The sequence below is a fragment of the Macaca fascicularis genome, chromosome 13 (genome assembly GCF_037993035.2).
Source record: "Macaca fascicularis isolate 582-1 chromosome 13, T2T-MFA8v1.1".
Taxonomy (NCBI): Eukaryota; Metazoa; Chordata; class Mammalia; order Primates; family Cercopithecidae; genus Macaca; species Macaca fascicularis.
This window is the reverse complement of record NC_088387.1, coordinates 82,859,414-82,872,800: the sequence shown is the minus strand read 5'-3', so window position 1 is coordinate 82,872,800 and position 13,387 is coordinate 82,859,414. Positions and strand designations below refer to the sequence as shown.

Sequence of the window (13,387 nt, the reverse complement as noted above, 5' to 3'; positions counted from 1 at the left end):
AAGTGTTGGGATTACAGGTGTGAGCCACCGTGCCCGGCCTTGTAATCAATTTATATTGATAAAAGAATTAGTCACACAACCCGAAGGCACCCCAAACTCAGTATGACCAAATTGAAAGCATTACCATTCTCTTCAAATCAATACATCCTTCAGTATACTATACTCCATCTTTCTGTTACTGTCAAGCACCCAGTCACTCAAGTGGAAAACCTGAAGTTAACCTAGACCTCTCTTCACCCTCCATGTTGAATTGGTCACTCAATTTGGTCACTTCTAGATCTTTGATCTTTCTCCAGGTCCAGCATTTCTCTACAGGAACTATACAACTGGGAGAGAGAATATGGTGAAGTAGTTAAGGGCATGGAATTTGGAGCTAGCTTGCCTAGGTTCATATTCCAGTCCAGCCACCGAATAGCTGTGGGGTCTTTGGCAAGTTACTAATCCTTTCTGTGCTTCAGTTTTCTCATCTGTGAAATGAGAATATCAATGGTATCTACCTCTGAGAGATTTCATGAAGACTAAATAATGTATGTCAAGCATTCAAAAACACTGCATGGATACATAGTAAGCTTTATGTAAATATTAGCTATTAATATCATCATCATTATTATCAGTTTGCAGGTTGTTTTATGTTCCTGACTCCTGGGTACTAAATGACAAAAGCTCCCCCCACTCATTGTGACACTCAAAAACATCCCCATATCGGGGGAGAGGAGGAGAGAAATGGGGAATGACCACTAATGATTATGGAGGTTCTTTTGGAGATGACAAAAATGTCCTAAAACTGATGGTGGTAATGGCTGCACATGCTGTGAACATACTAAAAGCCACTGGATTGTACCCTTTAAATGGGTGAACTGTATGCTATATGAATTATATCTCAATAAAACTATCGTTTCCCCCCTGTTCTCTCTACCTCTGCCCTGAATTAACACTCTTTCACCATTTGACCATGGTTTTTAGTCTCATCTCTCACCATACTGCAAACAGATATTTCTAAAACACAGGTCTGTTCCATCAGCATGGTACCCCAAACTCTGGTGTTTGGCTTCTGCCTGCCTACCCAGCTCCATCTATTGTTACTATTCTGTACTCCAGTCAAATTGCCCAGTCATTGTTCCCATACTTGCCATGCTATTTCACATCTCTATGCCATCATGCTTATCCTGTCTGTGTGGCAAACTTCTATTCATCAGAATTTAAGGTCCATCTCAAATGCCCCTCCTTCTCATCTCCCCACAGGAGGTGCTGGTGACATCCACCTCTATGGCCAATATCTTATACTCATTCCCATGACATCTAATCCTGAGTGTTGTAGTTACTGGTTTATACATCTGTTTTCCCTATTAGATCATGAGCTTTTCAAGGGTATGGACTAGTCCTGTGAATCTGTCTTCAGTATCTGGTAATTAGAACATGCTCCATGAAGGTTTTTTTTTTTTGAGATGGAGTTTCACTTTTGTCACCCAGGTTGGAGCGCAATGGCGTGATCTCAGCTCACTGTAACCTCCTCCTCCTCCCGGGTTCAAGTGATTCTCCTGTCTCAGCCTTCGAAGCAGCTGGGATTACAGGCACATGCCACTACGCCCGGCTAATTTTTGTATTTTTAGTAGAGATGGGGTTTCACCATGTTGGCCAGGCTGGTCTCGAACTCCTGACCTCAGGCGATCTGCCTGCCTTGGCCTCCCAAAGTATTGGGATCACAAGCACTTGCCACAGTGCCTGGCCTCATGAGGATTTTAAGAATAAAAGAGGCTGGGGCAGGGTGGCTCATATGTGTAATCCCAGCACTTGAGGCCAGGAGTTCGAGACCAGCATGAGCAATATGGTGAAACCCTGTCTCTACTAAAAACACAAAAATTAGCCAGGCATGGTGGCTCATGTCTGTAATCCCAGCTACTTGGGAGGCTGAGGCATGAGAATTGCTTGAACCTGGTTGTAGTGAGCCAAGATCACACCGCTGCACTCCAGCCTGGGAAACAGAGTGAGACTCAGTCTCAAAACACAAAACAAAACAAAACAAAACAGAATAAAAGAGGCAGCAAGTCAGAAACTGAATCTTATTTCTGGTCTAATGTGTACTTATGGTAACTTAAAAATTAAAAAAAAAAAGAATATACAAAATAACATACCTGTTCCATTGATGTTTCATGAAGTTCATTAAGATTGAGGGTATAAATCCCTTCTTCGGCACCAAATATCAAGTACTGATCTGAAACAAAAGTAATTCATTGACTGATTTTGGTAAATAAAATATTTTTTAATAGGATTTCTATAATCTAAACTTCCGTAAGTATGTATTAACATATAAAACAAGAATTACCATGATTTATAAGCAGTGAATACAAAGAAGAGGTTACACACTTTAGACCCATAAACCGAATTATATGTAAACATTAGCCTCAAAGCAGTGAAGAGAATTTTTATGTAAGGGAGATTCTGAAGAGTGGCATAGTACATTCTTCACTCATCAGAGAGTGCTAAGAACTGGCAAAGAATCTGCAGCTCCTTTTTCTAAAACCCCCTAAAGAGAGGATCATGTGCCACTGACATATAGAATATAAATCGAGAGTGGCTGATACAGATTCTAATTACTTCTACAGATTTTTTTTCAGAGCTGTACTATAAGCACTCTTATTTTAAAAACCCCAGAATCTGACCACAGTCCATTAAAAAGTTAACTAAAACTTGGATACCTGCTAGGGGACTCAGTATCTTCTAAAAGATATGAGATGCATGGCCATGGTCCTTTCTGTTTTTTTTTTTTTTTTTTTCCAGAGCAGGAGCAGGAGTGGAAATTTATTAAAAAGGCTTTAGAACAGGAAAGAAAGGAAAGAACACTTCGAAGAGATCCAAGCAGGCAACTTGAAGAACAAGTGCCCGATCTGTTTTTAAGATAATACAGAGTAACAGGTCAAAAACTTTCCTAGACTAACAGACTAAACTGAAGTATGTTGAGAACAGTATAGAATGCTAAGAGCATTCCTAAAGCGCCCAGCATTTAAGATGAGTACTGGGAGATTAATGGCGTTAAGATCTGTGGTCAGACAGTACTGGATTTAAACTGACCCTTTCTAATTGGCTACAAACAATGAACCTCTCTGAGTGCCAGTTTCCTTGCCTATGACATAAAAGTACTCAGACTATTTAATGAGTATATGTGTATGTATATAAAAATGTTCATGTATAAATGTTCTATGTGTATCTTACATAAACAGACAGACAGCTATTAAGATTCAGATATACAGTGAGAGGACACAGACAGTTCTTAGTGGTGCCTGAGGACAACTTTTCTGATTATGGCCCCTTTTAAGGTCAGAGATCCTCTAAAGTGGTCACTAAACCCTGGGTCCTTGGTAGCTAAATTCCTTCCATAATGGCTGTTTTGAAAAAAATGAAGCTATTGGCCAGTGGCTCATGTCTGTAATCTCAGCACTTTGGGAGGCTGAGGTGACAACTGCTTGAGCCCAGGAGTTTGAGACCAGCTTGGGGAACACAGAGAGATCCCATCTCTACATAAAATTAAAAAACAAAAACAAAAACAGCCAGGAATGGTGGCATGTGCCTGTAGTCCTAGCTACTCGGGTGGCTGAGGCAGGAGGACTGCATAAGGCCAGAAGTTTGAGGTTATAGTAAGCCATGATCATGCCACTGTACTCTAGCCTGGGTGGCAGAGCAAGACTCTTTCCCTAAAAATAAATAAAAAAAAAAGATACCAGACTACTGTGCAGCAGCAGCAGAAACATTTCTGGAGGAAACTAGGGTGGCACAGAATACATGGCTTCACTATATTGAGATGGTAACTATACAATGAAATTTTAATGTTATGTGTCACCTCAAACACTGATAACAGCACAAAGAAACATATTAACCTTAAAATTAAAAAAAAAATTATAATAAAACTTTTTTTTGCCAGAAAGATACTCAGAAAATAAACAAAATCATAAATGCTTTCATGGCCCCAGTTTAAAAAAATTAGGAAGATAACAGATAAAAAACACACAATACTACCTCTTGTGTCTGGGTTTATCCATGATGATGCACAGTGAATTTTCAAAGGACACCCATTAAAAACTTTTGAAAAACATGCACCCATCTAGGGAAACAAAGAATAACCAATATGAAACAGTGACAAGTACAGTCTTTAATATATAAAATGTAATTATTATCTATTTTAATGTGAGAGTCTATAGATAGTATACTGAAATTATGATCATCTTCAAATTTACAGAAGTAAGTGTAAGAAATCACCACAGTCATTTGCCTAACAGTGGTACCACAAGTTTCCAGGTGCCACAATAATTTTACTTGGAAAAAAGAGAAAAAAAAGGTCATATGTAGGAAATCATAATCTCTACAAAGGAAGACTGTTTTCTTGTTTGGTTTTATGAGCCTAAAAATGGTATTAAATATTGAATTTCACATTACAAACTGAAACAGGTATGGCTGATTTGAAATTCACATATGTACTTCAACCTCCAAACATATAGACTTTTATTTTTTAATTTTTGCAATCGAGCAATCTGATTATTTTCCCTGGATTCATTAAAAAGCTTAACTCTTTGATGTTAATATTACTTATCAAGTCGATTTACAAACTTTTCAGATAATAAATATATCATAATGAAATACATTACTCATTTGAACTTTATATTGTCAAAGAGCAAAATATTAACTCTGAAATTATCCTTCTGGTTAAATTCTCAAGGTACGAGAATGTTGACTCAGGTAATCACTTTTACTACTGACAACTTGAGAGAAAAACAGTATGAAAATATTTTTGGTCAGAGAAAATTTCAGTATTTGTCATGTCGGCCTAAATTAAAAGAACAGCATTTGTGCATCATTTTATAGATGGAATGTCTTCCTCACAAACACGGAGGTAACATACTGAAAGAAAACATCACTAGCTGACAATAATGGATTAAAAGTATTAACGTAATTAAAACATGGACCTTAAAATTTCCCTTTTAATGACAGAAATATACCAACCAATATATTTTTAAAGATTTTGGTACCAAAAAAGAACAATTTAGCTTGGCAATACCATCAGGTAGTAGTAGACCAATAGAAACATGTTTATATGATGTAGGGCAGAAACTGTATCATTTAACTAATCCTAATAAGGACCTTTTTTTTTTTTTTTAATTTATTTATTATTATTATACTTTAAGTTGTAGGGTACATGTGCATAACGTGCAGGTTTGTTACATATGTATACTTGTGCCATGTTGGTGTGCTGCACCCATCAACTCGTCATTTACATCAGGTATAACTCCCAATGCAATCCCTCCCCCCTCCCCCCTCCCCATGATAGGCCCCTGTGTGTGATGTTCCCCTTCCTGAGTCCAAATGATCTCATTGTTCAGTTCCCACCTATGAGTGAGAACATGCGGTGTTTGGTTTTCTGTTCTTGTGATAGTTTGCTAAGAATGATGGTTTCCAGATGCATCCATGTCCCTACAAAGGACACAAACTCATCCAATAAGGACCTTTTAAGACAGCTACGGAAATTTGTATGTTGAGGTACTGCTAACTCCTAGAAATTTACATGACAAAATGAAGAACAAAACAATCAAGCCAGTTCCCAATCTTAAGCTAATTTGCATAGTTGGAGTCTACCTGGCATTCATAGATACCTTGCAGCTTGTCAAACTGCAAGCCTGAGGTAAGTGTTTTATCTTGCAGTCAAGTGGGAAGTTTTGCCCTATTGTATATATTTCTCTGCTATAATATATATGCTATATAATATAAAGTATACTGTATAAATTAGTATTAAAGTTATTTAAAAATATTTATAATTTAAGTATGATACAAATTACGAATATAAAGTATATATATTTTGTAACATAGTTTATAAAGTATACTCTGTACTAATTAAAAAGTAGAATTTAAAGGTAAAAAAGGATGGGGCGTGGTGGCTCACACTTGTAATCCCAGCACTTTGGGAGGCTGAGGTGGGCACATCACCTGAGGTCAGGGGTTCGAGACCAGCCTAGCCAATATGTAAAACCCGTCTCTATAAAAACACACAAAAAATTAGCTGGGCGTGGTGGCTGGCACCTATAGTCCCAGCTACTCAGGAGGCTGAGGCAGGAGAATGGCGTGAACCCGGAAGGCGGAGCTTGCAGTGAGCTGAAATTGTGCCATTGCACTCCAGCCTGGGCAACAGAGTGAGACTCTGTCTCAAAAACAAATAAAAAATAAATAAATAAATAAATAAAAAGGCCAGGCGTGGTGGTTCACGCCTATAAACGCAGCACTTTGGGAAGCCAAGGTGGGCAGATCACTTGACGCCAGGAATTCGAAACCAGCCTGGCCAACATGGTGAAACTCTGTCTCTACTAAAAATATAAAAATTAGCCAGGTATGGTGACACATGCCTGTAATTAAATTAGCAATCTTAAATTAGCAATCTTCTGGATTTTTGTTCAACAGTAATGAAGGTTCTTTCAAACAGACGAAAAAAAAACCTAAGCAAAGACAACACATACAAGTGACTTAGCTTGAAACTCAGCCTACTCCATATTTAGTACTTACATGCACTTTAGGTGTTGGAGGAAGACCATTACTAATAGGCTTCTAGAAAAAGAACACATGTACAATTACACTTTTTTTTGCTGCTGTTTGGTATAACAATACTGTATTTCAAACACATTTATTCAAATAAAATACATGAATACATTCTTTGTAAAACAAAACATTACAGTTAAGGCTGAAGTTCCCCACAGTTCTTTCACAATGCACTATTTCTAGTACTTGTCCCAGAAAAACTAGTTTGGTGTAAAACCTTCCAAATCTTTCTCTAGTGAATTAGATATACTTATGTAATCATATGGCTTTCCAGACTTTTTTGGTATATATGTAAATACATGTTCCCACAGAAAATAATTTTTTTTGTGTGTGTTTTAAAACAAATAGTTATACACTATCTGCATGTTCTTTGCCTTAAAATTGGACAGTAATCCATATCAGTCATATAGAATTAGTTCACTTGTTTTAACTGCAGCACAGCATAAATATACTTTATTTAACTATTCCTTAAACATTATTCGGTATTTACATTACTGTCAATATTTTACTAGAACACGAATGCTGAAATAAACATTCCTGCATATACCTACTTACACAGCGTACGAGTGGATGTTTTTATGGGTACACTGTGAGAAGTATACCACAGTATGGGTATACTGAGAAACTACTGGTACACAGGGTCTCTACCTTTTACATTTTAGTGCATATTGACTGTCAAACTGCTTTTCAGAGTGTACATATCATCACACCCACCAGCAATGTATGAGAGCTCCTGGTTCTTTCTAGTCTCACAGCAATATCACCAAGCTGATTAGTAAAAAACCTTTTCTCCTGTGTTCCTCATTAATTTGCATGCCTCTGATTGCTAGGAAGATTAAGAATCTTTTTAAAAACAGTGTTTATTTGCTATCTGTATTTCCTCTTTTGTGAATTATTTTCCCTTTTTTTTTTTAACTGAGTTATCTTCATATATATTTGCTGGAGCTTTTAAAAATATATTCTAGGTTTGAGTATTTCATCTGTTATACATATATAACCAATAGTTTCTCCTCTTGTATAGATAATCTTCATCATGTTTACAATGTGTTTTGCCAACTGAAGTTCTCAATTTTGATGAATTCAAATATATTAATCATTGGTTAGAGTATACAAGCAATTACAAGGAGAAGAAATGTAACACATTTGCTCACCCACACTATCCTGAAGAATGCCAGATATTTCTCCAAGGCCACATTCTTGAGTATATGAACTGTCCCCTGAGAGGGAACCCCCTGGGTATACTTTAAACACGAACTTTGTGACAGTCTACATTTCTTTCAAGGTTAATCTCAATAACATCATTTTAAGGAATGACATTTTAATTTTTCCCTAGAGCTGCCATACATCAGAATCACTTAAACAATTAGATGAAAACTAATAAAAAAGCTACTATTAATTGATTTCATATATATAACATAAAAATATAACATTTCTGAAATTAAGATGACACATTTACTTTGTAGATATATTTTTGAGGATGCACACATCTTACTGTTGCCATAATTTCGGATACCTTTTGATTCCATTTTGCAAATAATTTATATATATTTTTTCTTATACTGTTATTAAATTATCTATTTTAGCAAAACATCATTTTTTTGTTGTTGTTTTTTGTTTTTGAGACAGAGTCTTGCTCTGTTACCCACGCTGGAGTGCAGGGGCATGATCTTGGGTCACTGCAACCTCTGCCTCCCAGGTTCAAGCGATTCTTGTGCCTCAGCCTCCTGAGTAGTTGAGATTACCGGCGCCTGCCATCACGCCCGGCTCTTTTTGTGTTTTTGGTAGAGACAGGGTTTTACCATGTTAGCCAGGTTGGTTTTGAACTCCTGGCCTCAAGTGATCTACCTGTCTTGGCCTCCCAAAGTGTACGGATTATAGGTGTGAGCCACCGTGCCTGGCCTAGCAAAACATCATTTTAAATTAGGGAGCTCTGAGTGTTATAACTCTCAGATTTAACCTAAGCACTAATAGAATTGGTTGTAAATATTATTTAAAATAAATAAGGCTGGGCGTGGTAGCTCACACCTGTAATCCCAGCACTTTGGGAGGCTGATGTGGGTGGATCATGAGGTCAGGGATTCGAGACCAGTCTGACCAACATGGTGAAACCCCATCTCTACTAAAAATACAAAAATTAGCCTGGCATGGTGGTGCGCACCTGTAATCCCAGCTACTTAGGAGGCTGAGGCAGGAGAATCGCTTGAACCCGGGAGGTGGAGGAGGTTGCAGTGAGCTAAAATTGCGCCACTGCACTCCAGCCTGGGTGATAGAGTGAGACTCCATCTCAAAATAAATTAAATAAATAAATAAATATATTATTTTTTATTATTTAAATTTTTCTAGAGATAGGGTCTTGCTCTGTCACCCAGGCTGGAGTGCAGTGGCAGGCAAGCATAGATCACTGTAACCTCGACGTCCTGGGCTCAAGTGATTCTCCTGTCTCAGGCTCCTGAGCAGCTAGGATTATGGGTGCATGCCACCAGGTCTGGCTAAATTTGTATTTTATTTTTTGTAGACACAGGGTTTTGCTATGTTGCCCAGGCTGGTCTTGAACTTCTGGTCTCAAGTGATCCCCCTGCCTTTTCCACTGAAAGCACTGGGATTACAGATGTGAGGGTTGTAAATAATTTTAAGAATTACAGCATAAACTGTAAGCATGCTTCAATATATCCCTGATACTGTTTATCCTATGATACAGCCATGGACATATTTATTTCAGAACTACTGAAACAGTTAGTTCCTTATCTTAATGAAGTAAGGTAACAGAAAAAGTGAACTAAAAATGAATACACAAAAATGTTTACTTAGTACCATAGGAAAGGTTAAAAAAAAAGTTTACATCACTCAAAGGCTATTTATTTTATACTGTGTTACAGTCACTCAGCTGCATTTTTGTACTATTATGTTAGCAAGTCTGTTAAAATTTAAATTGTTGAAAGCAAAAAGGCACTGCTCAGTTGGATAGAACTTCATAAAACCCATTCCTGAAAAATAGTTTACACTCTTGTTAAAAATAACCTAAATTTCACAAATTACAACGAATAACACCAAATGCTTTACATGAATTTTAAGAATAATATGTCATATTGTATAGTGAAATATTTTTAAAAAGTTAAATAGATATAGCACAAAAACCTCTAGTGATGTGCTTACTGCAGAAACCATAGCACATATGTGTACAAACATACTGAATATACTACAAATTTCCATAAAAATAACAAATATTAGTGTATACAAAAACTTCCAAAAAATTCCATTCATCTCGTTGACATCTGTTGAGGTACTGGGGATTTTAAGGATTTTCTACTATTTTAAATTCTATGATGATAGTTGAATGTCTTCCAGTGATTATAAGTCAATTCTTTACAAATGTTTAAAATTTTTCATCTCTTCATGATCTCTGATGAATAACATTTATGTTTTAACAGTTACGATGCTTTAGCTAACATTTGTGACAGGAGTAGCTGCTAAGGCTAATTTCACCTTTCCTGAAGTGGTAAGAGCAGCAATGTCTCTACTTATGTAATCTCTAACAGTGATCCCCAACCTTTTGGCACCAGGGACTGGTTTCGTGGAAGATAATTTTTCCACAGATGGGTGTTGAAGGGGAGGGTATGTTTTGGGGATGAAACTGTTAATCAGGTAATCAGGCATTAGTTACATTCGTAAAAGCAGTGTGCAACCTAGATCCCTCACATGCACACTTCACAACAGGGTTTGCGCTATGAGAATCTAATGCTGCAGCTGACCTGACAGAAGGTGGAGCTCAGGTGGTAATGCTCACTTGCCCACTGCTCACCTCCTGTTGTGTGGCCTGGTTCCTAACAGGCCTCTGACCATTACTGGTCTGCGGCCCAGGAGTTGGGGACCTCTGATCTATAGTTAGAAATTTGTCCAGGGGTAGAAGCTACAGCTTTCTTTATCTATGTCCTTCTTTCCGTAACTTCATGAGACTGTAAGAGAAACTATTAAGAATCAATTACGCTCAATGAGAATAATAATAGTTATTTTGTGAACAATCACAAGAATACTAAGCGTTTACCTGTATAAAGAAGATGTTTTATAATATACTACATAACAAATTGGTCTAAATAATGGAAACAATAAAAAGCCATCATTCAAGTTTACCATAGCTAAATTACTTTTTTTAAGATTTAAATAATCTATTCACCATTATAATATACTAAAATATCAATATAGTAATTGCGAAATATACTAGTGCTATAGTTTCACTAATTGTAAGCATAAAACTAACTTAACAGTTAAAAAGGAAACAAACACAAGTAGAACTTATGAATATCAATACCTACTGGTACATCTTTCTTTTCTTTTCTTGAAAGGTTTGTGCCTCTATGTTCATTTTGTTGTTGACATAATGAGCCATCTCGTTCACCATTTAACTGGAAGGAGCTCATTCCATTTCCTTCAATAAGATATATTCATTGAAAATGATTATCTTCATGAAAATTTTTATTCAGAAAGTTATCAAGTAGGAAAGGAAAAATATTAACTTTGGGATAGTGTCATTCATTTGGAATCACCTAATCAGAATATTTACTATGAAAGTAAGACGTCATATATTGGTTCTTCTATCTATACCTCTTATTTCTGGCATATTAGGCAAATTTAAATTCAGGTTATATATAAGTACATGTATTTGTCAGCTTTAAAAAACCAAATACTGATTTCGTAACTACTTTTAGAAAAGGGGTGATTTATATTATGTCATCCAAGAAACTTTAGTTGCTTTTTTTTTGAGAAGGAGTTTCTCTCTTATCACCCAGGCTCGAGTACAATGGCGTGATCTTGGCTCAGTGCAAACTTTGCCACCGAGGTTCAAGCAAGCAATTCTCCTGCCTTAGTCACCCAAGTAGCTGGGATTACAGGCAGGCGCTACCATACCCAGGTAATTCTGTATTTTTTTTTTAGTAGAGATGCGGTTTCATCATGTTGGTCAGGCTGGTCTCAAACTCTTGACCTCAGGTGATCCACCTGCCTCGGCCTCCCAAAGTGCTGGGATTACAGCACTTTGTGAGCCACCGCGCCCGGGCTAGTTGCTCTTTTTAAAAATTGCTTCTTCTGGATAAACACAGAGGAGTCTTTACAGTGTTAAAATAGCTCCTTCTAGTATTAATTTGGAGGCAAACACCTAGCAAATAATACCAATTACTTTTTTAGAAATGATTAAATGAATTAAGGAGTTAGACAAGGTACTCTCTTGTAAAACAGAAGTAACCTAGACACAAAACACATTTTCCGTGTTTGTTCACAGTTTAATTTGCATTGTTTCCACACTGTAGCTAAATGAACAGTGAACCAGTCTTTAGAAGAGAGAAGGCTAAATATGAAATGAGATGAGGACAAAGTATCTCAGACTGTGTCATAGGGAATCCTGTCACAAAAACACTTTAAGCCAGTAGGCAAAAAGCAGAAAACATCTCCATAGCCATTGCTTTCCTTCACTCCTCCACCAAAAGAATTTCAAATAATCTCTTAAAAGAAAGTTTTCCTCCATTTTTCGCCCCCGCCCATAGTATGAAAACCTGGTAATGTATTTGCTGTCATCCTCCACCATTACCTAAGGCAACAGGTTTTTGAGGGGGTAATCTGGGAGGTGGTGGTCTAGGTGGAACTTGGGATGGCTTTGCTGGGCTCCCTGACATGGGACATCTCTTGATTGTTCCTTGATTTTCATCCTCAGTAGAATGCATTTCCTGTGGTATGAAGATAGACTTAGGCTGAAATAATATAGAAAAAGAGACCAACGTTGAAACATCAAATTATTTTCCTGAAGTAAATACTATTATATGTCAGAAACTTTCAAACTATTTCTACTATACATTAGAGGTTTACCAGATGAGTTTAAAGGTTACTCAACCATCCAATTCAGATTATCTTATTGTTGTAAACATATTCTAAAAATGTACACTAAAATGTGTACATCTCAGGTTTTGCTGCTGTGCAAATAATAGGGCCTCTAAGTCGACTTTTTTATTAATTCCTCATAAGTCTCCCCACTTAGACTAGCCAAATAAAAATATTTCAGTCTCTCTTATCTCCTTCAATTTAAATGAATCTCTTTATTTTAAATATTCAAGCTAGTCAAAGTTCAGCGCCTTATCAACTGTCTAATCTAAGCTGTCTCTTAGGTGACTCAATGTCTTTATGGTAATGCTTAATCTTTCAGACCAGGTGCATGAGAGGATACCAATTAAAATGTTATCATGTTGGAGAATATCAACACAGCAATATGGGATGCCTGAGATACTTTTTGTACAAACAATGGAAAAACCTACAGTTGGCTGACGTTTGGAGAATTTATAACGTGTCTCTTATTATTGTTCAGCACTTATTTCTTTGAAATTCAGATATCTTTACTTCTGCTATGATAAAACTAAACAAGCAAGTACAGCATTATTTACCTGTATGAATCAGGATTTTCTCAATTGCATAAAATGTAAATAAATAAAAATAGTAATAAACTGAATGACAAGACTGGTAAGACTCCAACTCTCATTTGTAACACTCTGATTTTAAACTTTAAAGCAGCTCATATTATAATTAAAATTTGCTATGCATATGAACTTATAAAATAAAATATATATTAGCTCATTTTACCTTTTAAAAAACAACCCATCAGCTGAAATCACTATTTTAGAATGGTTTTGTTTGGAAAAATAATTTTGTTGTTAAAAAGTATTTAAAAATTGTTGTACTATTTTGTATTTTTAATTTAAAATTATCTTTTGAAAATTAAGTATCTATGATGATAAATTACTATATTTATTCTTAGATGTCAGGAACAGATTGCAGA

General features: G+C 36.4%; 1 protein-coding gene across 10 annotated transcripts in view; it reads right to left on the bottom strand.

The window, feature by feature from the left end:
• The window catches only part of MAP4K3 (mitogen-activated protein kinase kinase kinase kinase 3), a 189,325-nt gene that overhangs the window by 26,975 nt on the left and 148,963 nt on the right, over positions 1–13,387 (bottom strand). For all 10 annotated transcript variants that reach the window (XR_006691463.3, XM_005576048.4, XM_005576050.4 and 7 more), the window contains 5 exons: positions 12,152–12,311; positions 10,884–10,996; positions 6,541–6,582; positions 4,012–4,096; positions 2,133–2,212 (listed from right to left, as the gene is read on the bottom strand). Coding sequence is in view for 9 of the 10 variants with exons in the window: in XM_005576048.4 (XP_005576105.1) it covers positions 2,133–2,212; positions 4,012–4,096; positions 6,541–6,582; positions 10,884–10,996; positions 12,152–12,311 (480 nt within the window). In the remaining variant the exon portion in view is untranslated. The remainder of the gene's footprint in view (positions 1–2,132; positions 2,213–4,011; positions 4,097–6,540; positions 6,583–10,883; positions 10,997–12,151; positions 12,312–13,387) is intronic.